Source organism: Ochlerotatus camptorhynchus, unplaced genomic scaffold (genome assembly GCF_037179485.1).
Source record: "Ochlerotatus camptorhynchus isolate MF236.1 unplaced genomic scaffold, CSIRO-AGI_Acam_v1.1 ptg000094l, whole genome shotgun sequence".
NCBI lineage: Eukaryota > Metazoa > Arthropoda > Insecta > Diptera > Culicidae > Ochlerotatus > Ochlerotatus camptorhynchus.
Genome location: NW_027040584.1, coordinates 1,979,016 through 2,002,328, shown reverse-complemented (window position 1 = coordinate 2,002,328; position 23,313 = coordinate 1,979,016). Strand labels below are relative to the sequence as shown.

At 43.0% G+C, this 23,313-nt stretch overlaps 2 protein-coding genes across 2 annotated transcripts in view; one reads left to right on the top strand and one right to left on the bottom strand.

Annotated features, from left to right (window-relative positions):
• Window positions 1–8,253: 8,253 nt before the first annotated feature.
• LOC135698783 (uncharacterized) lies at window positions 8,254–9,706 on the bottom strand. Its single transcript, XM_065218920.1, has one exon. The coding sequence runs from the start codon at window positions 9,391–9,393 to the stop codon at window positions 8,254–8,256; it is 1,140 nt and encodes a 379-aa protein (XP_065074992.1). The 5' UTR covers window positions 9,394–9,706.
• Window positions 9,707–11,355: 1,649 nt separating this feature from the next.
• LOC135698758 (facilitated trehalose transporter Tret1-like) overlaps window positions 11,356–23,313 on the top strand; it is an 82,575-nt gene continuing 70,617 nt past the window's right edge. Inside the window, exon 1 of the mRNA XM_065218888.1 lies at window positions 11,356–11,602. The gene's annotated coding sequence lies outside the window, so the exon portion shown is untranslated. The remainder of the gene's footprint in view (window positions 11,603–23,313) is intronic.

The following is a 23,313-nucleotide window of genomic DNA, read 5'->3' as shown; positions in this document are numbered from 1 at the left end:
TTTCGCTTCATGTGAGGCCGTTTTGCAGCGATTTCGGCCTTCAATCGCTCTAATAATGCACAGTAATACTCGCTGTTAATGGTTTTTTTCTTTTTCGAGGTAGTCCACAAAGAGTATGCCATGACAAAACCAGAAAACCGACGCCATAATCTTTTCGACCCATCGAGCCTCCCTCGGCCGCTTCGGAGCACTCGTGCCGGTTTCAGTCCATTGCCGGGAACTCATTCTGTTCTCTGGGGTGTCATAGTGGATCCAGGTTTCATCAACAGTTACCAATCGACGCCAAAAGTCTGCCCGATTCTGCATCAGTAAGTCCAAACACTATTTCGAAGTGCTCTCGCGTTCGTGTTTTTGGTCAGGAGTGAGCTTGTGTGGCACCTAGCGGCAGGATAACTTTTTCATATGCAAAATCTCGCATATGCATACGCTACAATATTCTACTAGATCGACTTCTACTTTACCGACTCTTAAAATGAATCGAAAAATATATAAGCAAAACTGCCAGAGACCAGAGCTTTCACATATCTTTTAATGGGTCTGATTTGGGATTCGATCATGGACTGTTGGGGGTGTGCTGCTGCCGGTGTCTTCGTTCGATCTCTCTGTGTCACGGTTGTTCTCATATATGAGGCGGGTTGATAGGATAAAGTCACTAGTCTTGTTTTCGATGTCTACCTTTCTGGGCAAGCAATTCACATCGCATTGAATTACAAAACAGTTTAAATCCATCTGTTTTGAACAGTAGTGTGATTCAATGTGCAATACACTTGAATAGATAGTGAAAGATTTTAAACATTTCAAAGTTTGAAACACTATAAATTCACGTACTTCAGGGAAATTCGCTGATCTTTAGATTTTTTCTTCCTTTATTTAGGAGATTTTGAGCCGTAGGCTAGTTCATCTCCGGCTGATCTTTAGAGATATTTGCACAACTTCAAAAAAAAAATATTGATCTTCAGAGAACTTCCTTACAGACATTTATTGAATCATGAAAATCTACGGGTAAAATTACAGAACTCTTAAGGAGTTCGTAGATTAGAAGAAATTTAGTGAACATCAGAGATAATTGTTGATATTTAAAGATCTTAAATCTGCATGGATTCAGGAACTTTGTAGATTTTTAGAGAATTTTACAGAACTTCTGAAGAACACACAGGACTTCTAAGAAATCTGCAGAACTAACGAGAAATTTGCAGATCTTCAGGAAGGTTTGTTGATCTTCAAAGATATTTTCCCAGAGAATAGAAACAAAACTTCAGGAACATCCGAAGGTCTTCAGAGAAATATGCAGAATTGAGATCTTAACATAAAATGTCAGAACTGTGGAGTGACAATAAGCACACCTTCATATGTAATGTGCATTGGCACACCCCTCATCGATTGCTATACCTCCGTGAGCGCAAGGTACGAAAGAAAAGCAGAACACAGTGACAATGAAACCAAACTAATATCGATTGAGTAATCGTTGCTCTATGACTGTATAACGTTTCACCAGAATAAAACGTTTTCCATTAAAAGGCATTTTCTCCGCGTGTGTTTATTATGATTTCGAAAGTCCTCACCCGTGTGTCCACTGTCCGCCCAATCTGCCATCAGGTTATGGGCCCAGGATAGATCGGAAAAGTTGAAAAGAGAACATTTTTCGGGAGTGCGCGTTCCGTTGTTTTTTTTTTCACTGCAAGCGATGTTCGGCCGGGAGAGCTGAAAAAAAGCGCATCATTCGGTTCTGGAAAATTTGATTAGTTTTTTTTCTTCCATTCGCGGAAAGACAAAAGTTGCCCTCTGGAAGTGAGGTTATAACCAGAGGGGTTTGCGTGTGAGACACGAAGATTGTTTTTTGTTTGTTTACGAGTGCATGCGTTTGTATCTCGGTTTGTGTGACAATGGTCGACGCAAGATTTGCCATCCCGAAATTGAACGGGCAGAACTGGCAAACGTGGAAAGTGAAGTTGGAAATGTTGCTTTGCCGAGAAGATATTTGGAACGTTGTAGCCGATGATGTTCCGGCCGAAGCAGACCGTACCGCAGCTTGGCACAGTGCTGATCGGAAGGCAAAGGCAACGATCGTGTTGTTGCTGGAAGATAGTCAACTGACTTTAGTGAAGAGCAGTGTACATGCGCGGGATGCTTACCAAGCATTGAAGACATACCATCAGAAGACGTCGCGTTCTGTTCGCGTATCGCTCCTAAAAAGGCTATGTTCGTTCAACCTCGCGGAAGGCGGTAATTTGGAACAACATCTGATGGATATCGATGCCTTTTCGATCGTCTCGACGCCACCGGAACAGTGCTTGATAAGGATACAAAAATTTGTATGATGCTGAGAAGTTTGCCCACATCATTTGATTATCTGGTGTCTGCTCTCGATAGCAGGTCGGACGATGACATCTCGATTGACGTCGTCAAGGCTAAGCTAATGGACGAACACCATCCAAGGCTTGAGCGGGAAGGTTGTACCAACAATCAATACGAAACTAACGATTTTAAATTGGCTCACCACTTTAGTAGCCTATTGGTCCCAAGCAAACGATTAACGTACCCTATTCTAGTTGAAATTCTATTACTACACTATGTTTGTTTTGATTCGCTATGAAAGTTTGACAGATAACATCAGGGGTGTGTGGATTCATGCAGAACATGCAGGGGTGAGTGAAATAGCTTGGGACTGCTTGGGACCGTTGTTCTGGTACTGAGTGAGCCAAAAATAATAATGATTTTCTTCGGGACCCAGTGGTCTTAGAGTTACCTCTATGGTTGTACCTCGAGTAGGTCAAAGGTCGAAAGAGCGATGCGGTCGTCCGACGGTAATCAGAACGACAAACGTGTGTGTTACTTCTGCAAGAAGAGGAATGCCATATGATTCACAATTGCAGAAAGCTACTAGACGTGAAGAAACACGGTGAACATTCTGCGCCAACCGGCGGCAAGGGCGGTGGTAGTGCAAAGGGTGGTGAAGGTCGAGGTGGTCGAGGTGATGGTGCAAAGGCGAAAGCGGCCCACGGTGAACCACGGAATGTAGCGTTCACTACTGAAGAGGGCGAGCAATCTGCGTGGATCATCGGTAGCGGGGCAAGTGCCCACATGACGAACAACAGAGCGTTCTTCACTTCGCTAAAGGAGTTTTCCGGCGGATGCATTACACTGGCGGACGGGAAGCAAACACAAGTGCTTGGCAAAGGAAGTGGAGTGTTGTTCGGCCTCGATGGCGAAGATGAAATTGTGAAGATTGAAATGAAATGAAATGGTGTGAAATTCGTGCCTGGACTGTCCACGAGCCTAATTTCTGTGGGAAAATTGGCACAAAAGGGACTGAAAGTGTTTTTTGATGAAGCAGGTTGCTAGATCGTTGACGAGAAGAAAACCGTTATAGCGAGTGGAGGTCGCTATGGTGGTTTGTATCACCTAAAGGTTGCTGGTTTATCGATGAAGGCTTCTGTGGATCAGCACAAGGAAAACTGCCAGCACCAGTGGCATCGCCTTATGGGCCACCGTGACTGGGCAGCGGTTGAGAGAATCAACAAGGAGCAGCTAGCCACCGGCATGAAGGTAAGCGACTGTGGGTTGAAGCTAGTTTGTGAGTGCTGTTTGGAAGGGAAATCAGCTAGGGCTCCCTTTCCGGCGGTGATAGAGCGAAAATCATCCCAAGTGTTGGACATCGTGCACACCGATCTGTGGGGCCCGATGAAGACAGTCTCGCCTAGTGGAAATCGGTATGTTATGAACCTCGTAGATGACTACAGCCGGTTTAATGTAACCTACTTGCTCAAGAATAAATGGGAGGCCACAGAAATAATCCAGGAATATGTACGATGGGTAGAAAATTTGTTCGGCCGTAAACCTCGGGTCATTCGGTCGGACGGAGGTGGGGAATTTGATAATAGAGAGTTACAGAAATTCTACAAAGAAGAGGGCATCAAAGCACAGTATACCGCCCCCTACTCACCGCAGCAGAATGGGGTGGCCGAGCGTAAAAATCGGTCGCTCACCGAAATGGCAACATGCATGCTGCTGGATGCGAACCTGGACAAGCGTTTTTGGGGCGAGGCCGTACTCACTGCTACATACCTCCAGAACCGGCTACCATCGAGATCGGTTCAGAAGACTCCCTACGAACTGTGGTGGGGACGGAAGCCGGAATTGGGGCACCTACGCGTGTACGGTAGTGTGGCCTACGTCCATGTGCCTTCAGTGAAGCGGGGCAAGATGGATAGCAAGGCACGAAAGCTGGTTTTTGTCGGCTATTCGAACGAGCACATAGGCTACCGATTCGTTGATCTGGAGTCAAACGCGATTACGATTAGTCGCGATGCTAAGTTCGTGGAGCTTGGCAACGGAACATCGTCAGTGGAAATTCCTGTCGCGAGTGAACCTTCGTGCGTAGAAGAGTTTGCTGATGAAGATGAGGAGAAAAAGGCAAACAATCACGACGAAAATGGAGCATCGGACGACTCAGTGCAGGATGATTTCTATGAAACGGATGAACAAGGTCATGAAGCTGACGCTGAACTACGGAGATCCCGAAGACAGAATCGTGGTAATCCGCCGCGGTATCTCGAAGATTACGTGTTGGATGAAGTCGTCGGATTTGCTGCCAGTGCTTACGAGGAGCCGAACAACTACAAGGAAGCTATGAAGGAACCGAAGTGGCGCAGAGCCATGGAGGACGAGTTTGAGTCTCATCGGCGCAACGGGACGTGGGAGCTCGTGGAGTTACCCCGTGAACGGAAAGTTGTCGGATCGAAATGGGTTCTGAAGATCAAGCGGAACGAAAAGGATGAGGTGGTCAAATACAAAGCACAAGTGGTAGCGCAAGGCTACACCCAACAAGCGGGAATCGATTTTGATCAAGTATTTGCGCCTGTAACACGGATTGCAACCCTACGGACGTTTCTCGTAGTGGCTGCCAAGCGGAATATGCCAGTACACCACTTCGACGTTAAGACTGCCTACCTTTACGGTATACTTGACGAAGAGATATACATGAGGCAACCGCCCGGATTCGAAGTACCTGGAAAGGAGGAGAGAGTCTGCAAACTCAAACGCAGCATTTACGGACTGCGTCAGTCAGCACGCTGCTGGAATGCAAAGCTGAAGCAGGTTTTGACCAAGATGGGATTCACAGCTTCAACTGCAGATCAATTTTTGTTCGTAAGAGGATCTGGACAAAACCAATCGTTTTTACTGGTGTATGTCGATGATGTCCTCATCGCCACAACGGATGCAGAGATGAAGCAGATCAGTAAAGGATTGCAGGAGGAGTTCGAATTGACATTCTTGGGTGAAGTGCGACACTTCCTAGGGATGGAGATAATACGAGAAGCAGGAGTTTTCAAGATTCGTCTACGCAATTACATCAACAAGCTACTGGAGGAGAATGCAATGGATCAGGCGAAAACGTCGAAGTCTCCAATGGATCAAATGTAATTTAAAACTGTCGGCGCGGGAGATGTCTTCGAGGATCCTACCAAATATCGCAGTCTGGTCGGAGGATTATTATATTTAGCCGTGCTGGCACGCCCTGATATCGCAGCATGTACGGCAATACGGAATGCTGCTAAACGAATGCTCCGATACCTCAAATCGACGAAAGACTGGTGTTTGCTACTGGGAGGCAATGCTGATCAACCGCTAATTGGACATTCGGATGCCAATTGGGCGGGAGACCCGGAATGCAGGAGGAGTACATCTGGATTCGTATTTGAATTTGGAGGAGGAGTCATCTCATGGGCGAGTCGTCGTCAGTCCTGTGTAACGTTGTCGTCTATGGAGGCTGAGTTCGTCGCTCTGATTGAGGCCTGTCAAGAGGCCATCTGGCTGAGGCAGTTGCTCAGCAACTTCGGAGAGAAACAGGTACAGCCTACGTTGTTAATTGAACGAGGACAACCAAGGTTGTCTAGCATTCGTACGGACAGAGAGGTGCAACGGCAGATCGAAACACATCGATACTCGTGAGCGCTTTGTCCATGAATTGTGTGAAAGCAAGCAGATCGAGCTTAAGTATTGTTCGACGGGGCTGATGGTAGCGGACATATTTACAAAACCCCGTGGTCCGCAGAAGCATGAGCGTTTTTGTCAAATACTCGGGCTGAATAACAGTGAATAAAGTCGCGTCTCATTGAGGAGGAGTGTGGAGTGACAATGAGCACACCTTCATATGTAATGTGCATTGACACACCCCTCATCGATTGCTATACCTCCGTGAGCGCAAGGTACGAAAGAGAAGAAGAACACAGTGACAATGAAACCGAACTAATATCGACTGCGTAATCGTTGCTCTAAGATTGTATAACGTTTCACCTGAATAAAACGTTTTCCATTAAAAGGCATTTTCTCCACGTGTGTTTATTATGATTTCGAAAGTCCTCACCTGTGTGTCCACTGTCCGCCCAATCTGCCATCAAGAACTACTAGTTTGTCCCACATCCTGGCGAAGTTTTGAAATCCTTTTTCGTCTTCATATCGCAATTCTTGAAGGACAATATGAGCCAGATCCCTGACAACCATTTCCTACTCCACAAAGTTCACCTTCTCTTTCTCATTTTATTGAAAATAATAAAAGCAAATGCGCCTATGCGGAAGTATTTACTTTTGATTTCTGATACAATTTTGTTTTGAAATTTAAATTGACAGTTCTCGATGAACATTTCAAATGGTCCTATCTGCTTTGATCGATTCTCTTCATCGACTTTCTCTTTCGTCAATAACTCAGCTGCAAAACCTTTCCCTGTTGTATTTGACGTTTTGGACGCTAGATAAGAGCCTCCTTTATCAAACTATGTGGTAGAATTAGCGCGAGATCTGTTTGCATAGCAGTGGTTATGAAAAGAGAAAGTCGATGAAGAGGATCGATCAAAGCAGATAGGACCATTTGAAATGTTCATCGAGAGTTCTTTCGACATGTGCAAGAAGTGTGAACGCCAACAAACAGGGAGGTTCGACAAAGTGTGTCGAAAGTATTGTGTCTTTCACGAATATTTAGACTATAGAGACGAAATTGAGGGAGCTCGTAGATGGTTCAAATGTCAAAAGCTACCACCTTTCCCTATTTACGTCATGTGTCTTGATCATTAAAATTTTGTAAATAAAAGAAACGTCAGTTAACATCGATGTTCAACTAAAAACGTAACTATTTCATAAATACTATTGCGTAAAATGGCATCGTAAAATGGCATTGCGAAAGATCAGAGAGCGTCAGTGAATACCATATATCATGTTTTATATGGATATTATTTCCTTGGATTGTCCAAATCGAGGCTAGCAACAATTTATCACAAACACAAGTCCACAATCACAAATTGGATCATGCGATACGAAGAGGACGGATTCTATTCTCGCCGAAGTTACGAAAGGGATGCTGTGAAATTCTCTCCCGAAAAACGACAATGGTTGATAAACCTGTATCTACAAAATCCTACGCTTTATCTACATGAATCTAGCAAGCGGTTCCAGCAGGAGTTCAAGACGACAATATCTATCTCATCCATTTGGCGCATCATACATAACGCTGGTTTGACCTGGAAATGTTTGGAACGTCGTGCAATTCAAATCAAGGAAAGTGATGTAATCCGTTTTTTCAACGAAATTTCGTGCATTCAGTGGGACTTCCACAACCTCGTCTTTTTAGACGAGGTTAGTTTCGATAACAGATCCATGTTACGCTCCAGGGGCTACGGAGTTCGAGGCCACCGCTTAGTGTTTCGAGGAGAATTTGTGCGGAAGCCTAGGGAATCCTTGCTTTGTTTCATTGGGCAAAACGGAATGCTTGAAGCCTTCTCTACCAACGGAACATTCAACCGACTAAACTTTTTTGAATGCTGCCGACGATTTGCTCTGGAAACGGGCCATGTTCAGTGCTATCCAGGTAGACATTCCATATGGATATTGGATGGAGCGAAAATTCACTGCAGTGCGAAAATCATAGAATATCTTCGATCAATTGGAATATTCCCTATCTTTCTACCTGCGTATTGCCCCTTCTATAACCCTATTGAAGTCGTTTTCGGATTATGCAAGCGACAAACTCAAGCTATCTATCAGGAATGTGTAAAGAAAGGAATTAAAACAGTAGTAGCTGAAGTGATGGCTACCTTAAGAAATTATAACATGTCTAACTTATTCAGGAAGTGTGGTTACCTGAGAGGAGGAAAATTTGATCCTTCGGTTGCAGATGTGTCTGATTTCTGAAATATAGTAAAACAATGTATTTGTCTTTATTCATTAAAACAAGTTATCTCAACTCATTTGCAAGTTGGCTTATTCGTGGTCTACATCCTCCATGTCAACTACCTGTCCAGCAATATGTCGACTGAACTCTCCTTCGGAAACTTCCATTGAAGTTTCCATCGCACTTATGAATGAATCACTCATGCGTCCACGCTGCTCCAATGCTTCGATGCGATGCTTCACGAATGAAAGTTGTAGCTGCATATTCTTGGCTACCACCTCAAGTGAGGAAAACGCTTCCTTCAGCGCTGTGATCTCTTCACAAAATGACGCATTTACATTGTGAGCTACAGCCAACCCACGCTTCACACTTTCAATTTTCGGACCGTCCTGTGTTCTGAAAAGATGTTGCAGATGCTTTGGAGGAACTGAATTAATCATGTTCTCACGCGTATGAGCTGGCGAAGCAAGTATGGCTGATGCCCACATTGTCCATGCCATTTCGTGTCCATCCCAAAGATGACCATGTCGTTGACGCAAATCCTTAGATAAATCGACGACCACTTGGGTTGAGGCTGCTCCTGCCTTATCGCGCTCAGATGGGTCAATCAAATGTTGCTTCACTGAATTGAAAATCTTACGGGAACTTACGGACAGTGAATAAACATGCAACAGCAGCTGAATTTCTTTTCCTTTCCAGTTCTGAAGCAACGTGGTGGTCAGTTTGTCCAGCGAAGTGTACTTAAGATTTTGCTTCTCGTAAAAAATGGCAAACCTCACCAAATCTTCTTCTTCCGGAGAATCCTTATCCATCCATGCTGGCACCGTGCTTCCATCGTCTTGCTGATTAAAAATTACTTCTCGAAGTAGATGTGGTCTGCATAGCTCCCATAATTTCGTCTTAAAGTCATTGAGCGACTTTCCATCTACATTCCAGTGCGCAATATGAGCTCCGGAGGACTGACCTTTAAATTCACGCAGAAACACCAGCAGTCGACAGTTGAACAACGCTGGAGATTTGTTTCCTTTCGGCTGAGTTACGTGCTCAGGTGCATCAGGCTGCTCATGGCTTGGATCACTGTCGGGGTCGCTCCAGTCATAGTCGAGAACCTGAACGTCTTCGAATAACGGGTCATCGAGTTGATCCGCCATCGGGTCTTCGTTCTCATTGCCATCCTCCTTGTCTACATCCTCACCATCATCGTTACGGGATGCCCTTCTGGAAGCCATTCGTTCCTTTTGCAGAAGGTTCCTACAAAGATGATATTATTACATCGGTTGAATTTTAGTTTGCAAATCACCAATCTTACCAATTTTGTTGTAAAACAGTTAAAACAGTTTAAAATAAATCACTTAAAAGCTAACTTTTCGAGCGGCTTCAAAATTTCACGAAAAACAAACAACAACAAACTTTTTTTCATTTTTTTTTTCACTCGATTTCCATTCTGTCAACAATGTTCAAGATGTACGTAGAAAGGTGAAAGAAGTGAGAGCGAAATCGATAGCGAAATATCGTAACGACGAAATTGATATCGGTCGAGTCTAAATGAAGAAAAATTTCGCAATAAAATCGAGCAGATTTTTCATTATGGTGGCTATCAAAATCAGACCAAGAAATCAAGAATAAACGGACCTAAACCGTATGTAATGTTTCGAAATCACTCAATTTAACAGATTCACATTGAACACTGAACGAATGTTTGATAGTTATAGTTAAAAAAAAAACACATAAATAGCACCATATTTGACACGTTCCTAATGATGCCGCACTCGTATATTTTTGATCGCATCTCGATTTTGACAAGAATTTGTTAAAACCTTGTTACACCATCGTCCCTAGAGCACTGTAACTTATATTTGCAGAAGTAACATTTCAAAAATAGTTATTGAAAATAGTCGAACATTATTGATTGCGGCGATTTAGGAACTGCTTCGAATATGGTACCTCCACGATACTTGGATGCATGTGCATGCATATGAAATGCAAACGTCAAACCATATTACCACCTCAAAGTGATATCCACATTACAAAGCTATATTACATTATATACAGTCTAGTCTGAACGTATGTACTATTAATTTAATTATTGAGATGTGAAATTTTTAATTTGATGTAAACAAACGTTTGCTCTGATAATCGCCTAGCGCACTCTACATTGGTGATACATCGAAGCAGCCTATGAGTATTCCTGACTGTATCAAAGATGATGAAAATGAAATTATAGTTATTGAATCATTCCATAACTAAAATTTCAGAAAGCGGAAACACGTGTAAACCGAACACCTGGGTAGCTTCCCCACAATCAACGCACTCCTCCAGATCATCAGAACAAATTAACCAAGGTCACAAACAAGTAGGTATAGACGCAGTGACTTTCATTTCATTGCCACTGCCACCACCGAATGCCGTTCTCCGATTCGGGTTCGTTATAAAGTAAGTTCTTGCAAAAACAACAACCACCACCACAAATAATAGGTTAACTTCTTTGGAGGGGTGCTTCACATTTCGGTTCCACATGAAAAACCAGAAACTCTGATGGGATGCTTCACTGACCGCACTCAAGGACGAACCCCTTCGCGTGCGTTCTGCAGCCAGTTGACTGTTCGCGAGCATTTGCTTGTAAACAAACTTGGTACCTACATGCAATGGTTAGGCAACGTTTTTCGGTGCTAAAACGATTAACACCTCCCTTCTGTGTGCCGAGTTGGATACGAGAAGGTGTGACAAATAGTCCGTCACTTACGAAGACCGTTATCTCGCACGATCGCACGAATGATAAACTAATCGGCGTAGGTAGTACGTTCGGCAGCAGTTCGTTCGCCCATTCGCTCCCTTGCATACGTGTGCAATGCTGCTGACCATCAAAAAATGGAGCAATTTCTAAACTTTGGGCACTTTGCGCTTCTTTCGTGAATCATTAAACTTGATGTGCGTCGGTGTTTCGGTGCCGCTGCTTCATAGAGGTTCATTTTGATAAGCGGACGCTCGGTATCAACCCAATCAAGGATCCACTTGTCACAAGCAAAACGGCAGCAGCTTCACGGCGGCAGGCGGAGAGTCGATTGAGTGGTGTGTTCTTGGTAGTTGTTTTGTTACCTATATGGACGGTAGATTATACCGAGTTGATTGGATTGGGCTATATGGGAGCCTGATTGTGTCGCCGCCGACGATGCCGTCGGAGCTCGGACGACAAAACAAAACTCTTTTCACCGCTGCAGATCGTCGGCAGTGTGCGTCGGGATATGGTTCTAGCACGGTCGGTCGGACGTTCGGTTGGTTGTTGGCTGTGAGTTGTGAACTGTGTTGATTTTGGACGAAGGTGTCCGTTTCAGTGATTGAAACTTTGATTGGAAAGTGAAAGCGATCAAGAACGCGAAGTGTGGTTTGTGATCTTCCACTGTTTACCTGCAAGTGTACCGAAACGTGTAAATCAACAACGTAAGTAAGTGATGAGTTGGAACCATGGAGGGAGAGAGAGAGAGAGGGTATCGATTTATCTAATCAGGTGGCTTGGTCATCCATGTGTGGTAAATGAACCGATGGACTCATGCGTCTTTATTTTGCGTCGTGGATTACGTTCGCATATGACAAATCAAGCTGAACATTGCATTAGGTCCTATGTAACATTGACAGATTCTCTTCCTCGTATTTCTCTTTGTATCCCCACGGCCAATTAAAGACAATCCCTGTTTTGCACACAGATCGACAAAAGAATTTTTTTATCTAGCACCTTATACGACAAATACAACAAGAAACAGTTATATGCTCAAGTTATTAGCTTAGTTACTTAGGACCAAATGCTTGAAACAACCATGCATCCAGAGGGGGGGCAATATATTATACGACCACTGATAACATTAATGGATGCAGAATTGTATATCAAGGTCCGGTTTTGGACTGCAATATTTGTCGAACGATTAATAACTGGTTTATCTCAATAACTGCATCTAATTTTAAAATCCTGGTCGGTAGATGAGTTTGAAATAATTTAGATTCCACGTCTCCGGTACCAGTAGATGTGTCATTGTCATTGAAAGACGCGATACTGACAAAATTATGTCAGTTATGGGCTACAAATCGCTTTGTTGATTCTGCGCCGAGCAAAGCCGACTTCTCCACTGGACTTGGTCCTAAGCCAATCGCTTCCAGTCGCCACGAACGTTTAGCGACCTGATGTCCTCCTCAACTGCAAAAAGCCAACGTGTGCAAAATCTACCCCGGAGTCGACGACCTCTGCCGGGTTATCTGCTGAATATAATCTTTGCTTGTCGTTCTTCCGGCATCGGCACTGCATGCCCAGCCCACCGTAGTCTACTGTGTTTTATAACCTTCACTATATCCGTACCGTTATACCAACCGGTGCAAACTAACGATTTTAATTTGGCTTGGCTCACTACTTGACTAGCCTATTGGTCCCAAGGAAATCGATTAACGTACCCCATTCTAGTCGAAATTCTAGCACTACACTATGTTTGTTTTGATTCGATATGAAAGTTTGACAGATAAAATGAGGGGTTCGTGGATTTTCCTATGTTTCGAGGGGTGCATCGATTTTCTTGGGACCGAAGATAGTACCAGAGCTGAGCCAAAAAGTTGAGCACGTTTCTTCGGGACCTTCTGGTCTTAGAGTTACCTCTATGGTTATACACTTGGTACAACTCGTGATTCATGCGACGCAGCTAGATGCCATTTTCTTGTTTACCGCCGAACATTGTTCGCAGCACCTTACGCTCGAAGACACAAAATGCTCTCCGGTCAGTCTCCTTTAAAGCCCACGATTCATGGCCATAGATGGCCACCGGAAGTATCAGCGTCTTATACAAAGCAAATTTTGTTTTCGTTTGCAAGCTACGGGACTTCAGCTGGTAACGTTATCCGTAAAAGGCCCTGTTTGCAGCTGCAATACGTCTCTTCACCTCGCGGGTTACATCATTATCGCATGTCATTAGTGTTCCAAGATACACAAATTCTTCCACTATCACAAATTGTTCACCATCTAACACAACTTCACTACCAAAACCACTATTGCTGCCACGCTGTCTACTTGTCTAACATGTACTTCGTTTTGGTAGAACTTATCGGGAGCCCAATCCTCGCCGTCTCCCTCTTAAAAGGCTCAAAGGCCTCTTCCACTGCTCTGAAACTTGTTTCTAAGCTAATAACAAAAACTGCCCATCCTCGTCACTGACAAGATTGTCACTGACAAATTGGCATGGTTTCCCTTGAAGATGGCTTTTAGCTCGAATGAGTGACCAAAGCCTATGTACCGGTAATTCTACGAAATTTCGAGCGATAAATAATTCAAGATAAAAATAATACCGATTTCCTGTTTTTTTACCGCTTAAAACCGAATTACCACAGACAAACAGACTCAATGCATCGAGAATTTTTCACTGTAAATCATTGTCACTAAAACACTACCGCCATCTGATGAGTACACTGTCATGAACAGTACGATCAACAGATGGCGGTAGTGTGTAAACGTTAAACTCAAGGGAACTGACTGACTGACGTGTTTGATGATAAATATGCAAATGTTATGTCTGTTTGCCTGCCACTTTTCTTACAATCGTACTTTCGAACTGTTTATCAAACCTATATTGAATAATAGAAAAAAAAAATCCCGGAAGACTGAACGATTCCAGAAGAATAAGATTAATTATACAGATCTTCACGGTAGAATTTTCTCTCTTGTGCACATGAGTTGTCCCGAACTTCCCGGAGGAAATTTCGTGAGCATTCCCGGAGGAGTTACCTCCAAAATTACATGGTGAAACTCCGTCTTAGTTCTTATCATTTCCAGAAAAAAAATATTTTTATCTATTTATTTATTATTGCTTGTCAACGGATACAATATATACCCCAATGTAAGATAACTGTATCAGAACATACAATATTATGAAGTAATAAAATTGGGTTGTTAGCGGAATGCTTTAAATAAAACAGCAAAAAAGGTTATCTTCCATTTAATTCCACTTAATTAATTTTGGAATCCATGACCGATATGTATATCGACTACAATGTGCAGTCTTCATCAGTGTCATTCCCACTAAAGAACTGATCAAAACCTAACTCCCTTAAGTACTCATCCCCTAGGTAAAAATGTCAAGATCACAGGTATAAAAACTTTGAAACCGATAAGCTTGAAAACAATCTGGCGACACTGGTAGAAGCCACGTATTTTTTCCCTTGATTTGTTTTCGTCGATCTTGTTTTCCGTACTGAGTACTAATGCTACCAACGCCAGGAAGGCAGCTCCCACTCCTGGACCCTACCCATCGACCCATAAACTCATGAACCGGGGACCAATGGCTTTACTTCCCTTCCGAAGGAAAGCGCGATCAGAGATTTTATGCCTCAGAAAATCCCGGCGGTGCCGACTGGGATTTGACCCAGGCTCTTCGAAGTGAGAGGCAATCACGCTTACCACTACACCATCGGCACCGTTTAGAAGCCGCGTCTGATCATTGACGAACCGACATGTCACTGGAGTATTTCGTGTGCCCGAAATTCGATTTGTCAAAAGAGCGATTCGATCTGTCCAACGGGCGATCAGATGTGTCAAATGAGGTGAGACGCAAACCAAGTCAATATAAATTGTACGTGTGTTCGTGTCCTTGCTAATGATATGACGCGATCTTGTGAGTAGATGGCGGTAGTGTTTAACGGTTTTTTTTTAAATATGGCGTCTCGGCAAGGGGTAAGCACATCGTAGCACACTGATCGGCACGTTAAGGAACACGATGACAAGTATGACACAGAATATAATATAAAACAGCGTCACTGCTTTGTGTTGACATTTTGCCAAGCGTTTTTTTTTTATCCATTTCGTTTATTTGGAAGGCTCAATCGCGTTAGCTTTACGGAGCCGATAATTCATTGTTCACTGTTTGTAACAAAATTCACTTAATTCTATGTCTAGTAGGAGTTGGGCCGCGGGCTCGCGGTTAGAGGGGTACATTGTTGAAGGATAGGATCAGGGGAGGAGCTTGGGGTAGGGTTTCGTTGTCTCATCAGAGCGTTGTCGCCAGTATGAACGGTAGTGCTGTTCTAGCTTCGTCCGGAGTTCGACCGGCTATGGTGGGTGACCAGTGGGCGACGATGAGACTCATCGAGACGGGGGGACAAGACAACAAAAACTAATAAAGAGAGACAAAAGACAAAGGAATTAAATTCTTATACTAGACATTTGAAGAAACACATAAACGGACTGCATATAGCAGACATCGCGAGTTGCCAACAAGTCTCTGATAGGAACATAGGGTTGTCTTCCTTGGGCCTCGAGGGTATTCAAAAGTCGCTCTCTGGCGGCGTCATTATCCGTACATTGCCAAACTGCGTGTTCGATGTCATCGTAACCGTTTCCACACTGACAGATGTTGCTGTCCACGTGGTTTATTCTATTGAGATGAGCATCTAGCGAGTAGTGGTTGGACATAAGTCTACTCATCACCCGAATGAAGTCACGACTTAAGCCCAAGCCTTTAAACCACGCTCTCGAAGAAACATTAGGAATAATTGAATGTAACCACCGTCCAAGATTTCCAGTGTCCCAATCGGTTTGCCAACTCGAAAGGGTACTCTGACGCACTAAATGGTAAAATTCATCGTGTGAAATTTGCCTGTCATATAATTCGCCTTCCTGCGCGCCCACCTTTGCGAGAGAGTCCGCCTTCTCATTGCCTGGGATTGAGCAATGTGAGGGGACCCATACAAAGGTAATCATATATGATCTTTCGACCAGTACACTCATCTGCTCCCTTACCTTTGAAAGGAAATAAGATGAGTGCCTACTTGGTTTCATCGACCGAATAGCCTCAATCGAACTGAGACTATCCGAGAAGATGAAGTAATGGTCTGCGGGCATGTTGGAAATCATCCCCAATGCGAAGTTGATTGCTGCCAGCTCAGCAACAAAAACGGAACAAGGTTCCTGAAGTTTGCGGAAGGCGCTAGAGTTTTCATTGAAGACACCGAAGCCAGTGGATCCATTGAGACGGGACCCGTCTGTAAAATATCTTTTCATGCAATTGACTTGTTGGTACTTTTCAGTAAAAATACGCGGGATAATAATAGGTCGAAGTTGATCGGGAATCCCATGAGTTGCTTGTTTCATGGTCAGATCATATTCAATTGAGGAACTGCGATTGGTGAAGTGAACACGGTCTGGAGTATAACAAGGAAGACACATATCTGATGATATGTAGTGGTGGTAGATTCTTATAAATCGAGATTGTGTGTTCAGCCCAAGAATTTCTTCAAAATTTGCAATTATAAGTGTGTTCGTCACTCCGCATTTGATTAGTATTCTGAGAGAGAGCTCCCAGAAACGGTTCTGGAGGGGTGTTACTCCTGCCAGAACCTCGAGACTCATGTTATGCGTTGAGTGCATACAGCCTAGAGCAATACGCAGCCAACGATATTGAATTCGTTCCAATTTTATTAGGTGACTTTTTCTTGCCGAGAGAAAGCAGAAAGAGCCGTACTCTAGAACAGAGAGAATTGTTGTTTTATAAAGCGTTATGAGGTATCCCGGATGAGCACCCCACCATGTGCCGCAAATTGAACGGAGAAAGTTGATCCTCTGCTGACATTTTTGCTTCAAATACGTAATATGGGCATTCCAAGTGCACTTTGAATCAAACCAGACCCCAAGGTACTTGAAAGACAATGATTGGGTAATGTTTCTGCCCAAAAGATTAAGCTGCATTTGGGCTGGGTACCGCTTTCGAGTAAACACTACCAGTTCAGTTTTCTGCGGCGAGAATTCGATCCCTAGATTCATAGCCCAAGAAGACAAGTTATCTAAGGAATTTTGCAATGGTCCTTGCAAGTCCACGGCATGTGGACCTCTTACGGAAACCACACCGTCATCTGCAAGTTGTCTTAGCGTGCATTGTTCTGCCAAACAGTTGTCGATATCTTTGACATAAAAGTTATAAAGAAGAGGGCTGAGACATGAGCCTTGGGGCAGGCCCATGTAGCTAATTCTGGAAGTTGTCAGTTGTCCAAGGGAAAAGTTCATTTGCTTTTCTGACAACAAATTGTACAAGAAATTATTTAAAATTCCAGAAAGTCCACATCTGTGCAGATTGTCTGACAGAATTTCAATGGAAACTGAATCAAAAGCCCCCTTAATGTCCAAGAATACTGAAGCCAATTGCTCCTTGTGCGCAAAGGCCAGTTGAATATCTGTGGAAAGCAGCGCTAGACAATCGTTTGTTCCTTTGCTCTTGCGGAACCCAAACTGTGTATTTGATAGCAAGTTATTTGATTCGACCCAGTGATCGAGTCTCCGAAGGATCATTTTCTCCAACAATTTCCTAATGCACGAAAGCATAGCAATCGGACGGTATGAGTTATGGTCAGACGCTGATTTGCCAGGTTTTTTAATGGCTATTACTTTGACCTGTCTCCATTCAGGCGGTACAATGTTGTTTTCTAGCAAGGAATTGAATAAATCCAGCAAGCGTCTTTTAGCGATATCTGGGAGATTTTTCAGAAGATTGAATTTAATCATATCGCTTCCCGGTGAGGAGTTGTTCGATGAAAGAAGAGCCATAGAGAATTCCAGCATTGTGAATGGTCTATCCAGAGAGCCGCCGCTAGGAGACGCTTCTCGAAGAATATTTTGTGCTGGAACTGAGTCCGGACAGACCTTTTTAGCGAAATCGAATATCCATCGGTTGGAGTATTCTTCACTCTCATTGAAAGATGAGCGGTTACGCATGTTGCGAGCCACCCTCCACAAGGTGTTCATTGAGGTTTCTCGTGAGAGTCCCTCGACGAAATTGCGCCAATAACCGCGTTTTTTTGCTTTGATTAATTGTTTCAGCTTTGTCTCAAGCTTTGAATATTCCTCGAAGTAAGTGGAGGTTTTGTGTCTACGAAAAGCTTTGAAAGCATCAGATTTTTCTACATACAATTTTGTGCATTCTTCGTCCCAACCAGGTGTGGCTGGTCTCCTTTTAAAGGGTGCACTTGGAACTTTTCTTTTTTGTGCTTCCAGTGAGCTTTTGTAAATCAAATCGGCTAGGAATCGATATTCTTCCAATGGTGGAAGCGCATCTATTGATTCGACACCGATTGTCACCGCCGTTGCATATTTCTGCCAGTCGATGTTCCTTGTAAGATCAAATGGAACCCGAGATGGTTCTGCAGAGTGAGGGCCACACTTTATTGAAATGATGATTGGCAAATGATCGCTACCATGGGGATCATTGATAACCTTCCACTGACAATCCAATGATAGCGATCTTGAACACAAAGATAGGTCGAGCCGGCTTTCTCGAGCCGGAGGATTTGCTGTACGTGTCGCTTCACCAGTGTTCAAAATAGTCAAATTGAAATCGTCACATAAATCGTAAAAAATAGCCGCTTTATTGTCATCATATAGATCGCCCCACCCAGTACCATGGGAGTTCATATCACCCAGAATTAATACTGGGGATGGAAGAATCGAAACTAGATTCCAGAGTTGACTACGGCTAATGGAGGTTCTTGGTGGAACGTATACTGAAGCTATGCAAAGATCTTTGTTCTTCACATTTATTTGGCAAGCGACGATTTCGACGCCTGATAGAGCAGGAAGGGAAATTTTGTAGAAAGGGTAGCACTTTTTGATCCCTAAAAGTACTCCTCCATAAGAATCGTCTCTATCCAGGCGAATAATGTTAAAATCGTGGAAGTTGAGTTCTTTATCGGAAGAAAGCCATGTTTCACAGAGAGCAAATATATCACAATCAGAATTGTGAAGTAAAAATTTGAACGAGTCTAGTTTAGGCACTAGACTACGGCAGTTTCACTGTAGCACAGTGATCATATCTTCAACCTCGTTCGACGAATTATCCATCGAAAGATATGATTGATGCAAGGAGGGGCCATGAAACAGTCAATTGCTTAAGATATGATTCTAACGTTGGAAGCAAGGCAGAAACTAAGCTTCTTAAAGGGTCTTGGACGGCTGATGCAGCCTTCAACATTTGAGCATATGTCTGCTTGGAGCGTCCAGAGATTGAACGCTGCACTTTATCGGAGTGCTGTTTGTACATCGGGCACTCCTGCAAGGGGTGAGGATTCTCGCCACAGTAAGCGCATTTTACTGATTCTTTGTGGCAAGAATCCTCTTTGTGGTTTTCACCACATTTGCCACAACGAGTTTTGTTGCCGCAATGGCTGGCCGAGTGTCCCAGCCTTTTGCAGTTGGTACAATTATATACCCTTTGTACAAACAGCCGCACCGGAAAAAAAGCACCGTCAATTTTAACAAAGTTTGGGAGAACTGAACCGGCGAAAGTCACCCGGAACGAGTCTGAATGTTTATAAACTTTTTTACCGTCTAGCAAAGATGCTGAATGCAGTTGCCTTACATCCAGTATCTTCACTAGCGCGGTAGCGAATGTCGAGTTTTTAAAAGTTCCCGAGGCATGTTTCAAGTCCTCGACAGTCAGACTCGCGTCGGAGACCACGCCTTCTATCTCACATCTCGAGAAGGGATGTAGATGTTATACTCAACACTAAAAAGCTCGTGTTCAGCAATTTTATTTGCCACATCATAAGTCGGTGCTTCTACACGCAGTATTTTGCCAAGCGTTGCTTAGGTTTACCACTTTGCTTACTTCAAAGTAAGGGGGAAGTTTTCTTTTTCAGTTTAACAATTTTTGTCGATTTCCCAGCAAGGTTATCCCTAATCATAATAAAAGATTACACAATTCACAAGACTCTCCGTGCCCTGGGGATGGACCTCTAACGAAAGTCTACAGGGTATTTGACAGATGTCCATAGTTTCGACAGGATTTATGTATTAGGAAAAGGCCTGCTTACCCCAGATGGCCGAACAGAATGCAAATTGTAAAGGTAAAGAGAATTGCAGAATCCAGTTCCAATTGCAGCATTGATGTATGGTGTTAACAAGAACCCGGTGCAGAACGGTCCTGCCATTCTGTAGGTGCGTCTGCAACCACAGCAGTTTCTCCCAGATAACCGGTCGTTACGATTGATGGTCCACCAATCAGCCTCATGCTATCAACTGAACCATCTCGGAGTTTAGATTGACTGTGGAGGCTGGAACTGTGGTATTAATAAACTCAATCGGAAACGCCACCAGTTTCAGGGCTATAAATAAGCAATTCCGGCAAGACCAAGCAAGGATGAAAAATATGAATGAATAACAAGCAGGGACAAAGCGGATCAAACGTTGGCAACTGGTATCAAGATCCTGGACCAGCATTTGGATGCTGTTGGATATTAGTCGATGGAAGATGTGGATGAACGGATTAAAAGTAAGAAGTTGAGAGCCATCAGAAAGAGCAGTTAGACGAATTCAGTACTCAACAGCGACTGCTAGCATTAGGAAGCTACTGAAGGTCTATTGCTGCTTCTACTATCGCCGCTGAGAATTTTAGGTCTAATCCTTCCTGATTGCCCGAGTAGCATGATGATAATGTAGAGGCACATCTTCCACTTTCGGGTTGAGTACTAATGATGCAGGATTCGGTGAACGTCTACCAGAATGACACCCGGTACAGAACTTTCTTCTCATGCCATGAGTCACCCTTCTCCTTCTCGTGGAGGGGCAGAACTTCGAGGTTCGCAACGGTCATTGTATTATGGCTAACAGTTCCAGCAGTGGCCGACGATCTAGCGCTTGTCAATCTTCTCATTTGTTTGGCATCGTTGAACCAAGAGGAATGAACGTTCTACAAAAAAAAAGACTCACATTCGTATTATTTGATGCTCGTTTTAATTATAAACAGGACAGGCACAGTGATTACACTCGTATATAGTATGCAATATGCACACAAATAACTCGTTTAATAATCCGTGAAAACTTTACAAGGTAAACAAATAATCTCAAAAGTCATAACTGCAGGGTTGCCAAACTCATGGGTTACTGAGATTGACAGTTTGATTGCTACACTTCGGCACATTCGTCACAACGCTGGGCACAGATATAATACTCGACACAGATTGAGATGTGCAGAGTTGAGTACCCCTTGCGCCGCGGGCAAGATTTTCAAAGTAGCTTCTATGAGCTGTCACATCGGTTCGTCGTTGTTCAAATCCCGGTTCCGCCGGACCATCAGTGATTTTCTTAATATTTAAAACTTCGCTTGGCAGCTTAGTGATTCTATGCTGCTTGCTGGGTTTTCCTTTTCTTTCCGAATTTCGAAAAACAACGACCGGGGTCTAATATTACTAAAGACAAACTTGAACCGATATAAATTTGACCGAAGAAAACATTGACTTGATTTTGTTTTCTCTGCTGCGGAAGGAGCAACAGCCAGCAGTAGGTTTGGGTGATCTTTAGAAGATCGATCTTTTTCATTCCGATTTCCGTTTTTTTCGGATCGATTCTATGTCCACGAAAAGATCGATAAAATCTATCTCTTCTTTCGATCTTTTCGATCCTAAAAAATAATAGGTGTTAAATTTTGTAAGTATATTTACATCGAAAAAACGGTTTACTCTCATTCCAGACTACGTGGTAAATTTAACGAAAATAACGTCATCCTCAGCATCGCTCCCTACAATGACGTCACTATTTGCGTTTTCTATATTTACGAATACAGCAACATTTGAAGGTTTGCTCTACCTCCCTACTGTGCTCATTACTCCTTACCGTTACGACAACATTTATTTGAATATTATAAAGGAAAAAAATTCTTGGGGTACCAACTCAAACAAGCATTTTAAAATAAAAATCAAAAGACCGATCTACCAAAGATCGATGCTCTGGTGCTGATTTAATCAGTAGATCGATTCTAGAGCCAAATGTCAAGATCAATCCGCCAAGACCGGTCTTTCTCTGAAGATCGCCCAATCCTAGCCAGCAGATGAACACCAGAGTCGATGTTATAATAAGATTCCCGCCAAGAGAAAATGTTGCGAACAAGCAGCACTGTTTGTGATTTATTTTTCGTCAGGGCAAAAGGCAACCAGATTTTTTTAAAGCTCTACAGTAAAAGTATGGACGACTGTCAACACATAACTGAAAAAAGCTGTTCCAATCGAGCAAAGCGGTGCATTTTGACGGTTCGATTGGAACAACTTTTGACAGACGTCCATACTTTTACTGTAGGGCTTTAGATTTTTTGCGTTAGCATCGGATGACTTTCAATCAGAAGTGAAAAATTTCATGTCGATAACGAAGCTTCTGGGAGACAAAAGCAATGAATGCTTTTTTCCGATTGAAAGTTGTTGGGTTTCATGCTTGAATCAAAAATACCTGATGACGGCCAACTCCGACGGCAAACGGTTTCTGGGCAAATGCTTCCACGCAATACCGATGATGAGATCCGACTTGAGCTTGGTTTTTGGTGACATGATTTTCTTTTTTGGTTCTGCTTGCTACGGCAATCAAATGGAAACTAATAAATTGTGTGATCCCTCTCCGCTCATATATCCTCCTATTGAATTCTAGAAACTTTGAAACAAATGTTATCGAGTGATTTGCAACAAAGTAGGTGAGGGATGGTCCATTAATTATGTCAAGCAAATTTGGCCCATTTTCAACCCCCCTCCTCCTTTGTCACATTTTTAGTATGGACCTTAATTTTTTTTTTTGTATGGCTCGTCACAGTTTTCAAAACCCCCCGTCACCCCTAAATGTGTGACATAATTAATGGACGACCCCTGATTTGTATTTATCGATTTCAATGATAGTTTGATTTGCTGGTGGACATACTGCAAGTATTGCAATTCTGAACTTTTCTTTCCACAGTAAATCTCCAATAACTTTTTAACGGTTAGAAATGAGGTTAAAGTGTCTTGAGCAAAGTTTTTCCCATATTTCTGCTGCATTTGATTGCTAATAGCGCTATGTTTGATACCCAATTTTGATGATTGAATGTAGTCATTTACAACAAAAAACATCATTCCAGAGAATTTGAAAAATTGTAACTAACAAATTGGACACATAACATGCAGTTGCAATTTTTTTTCTTATAGTTTTGAACCTTAGGAATCTGCGAAAAATATAAAAGGGTGAGATTTCACTGAAATTTAAAGAACTTAAAATATTTTTTGGTTAATAGCTATTAAAAATGGACTTTTTTCAAAAATCTCGTCGGGGCGACCTCTAAACAACATTTCCCAGAGTTGCCGCCATACAAAAGTTTGTTTGTAACACCCTTAGCTATCATTTGGAG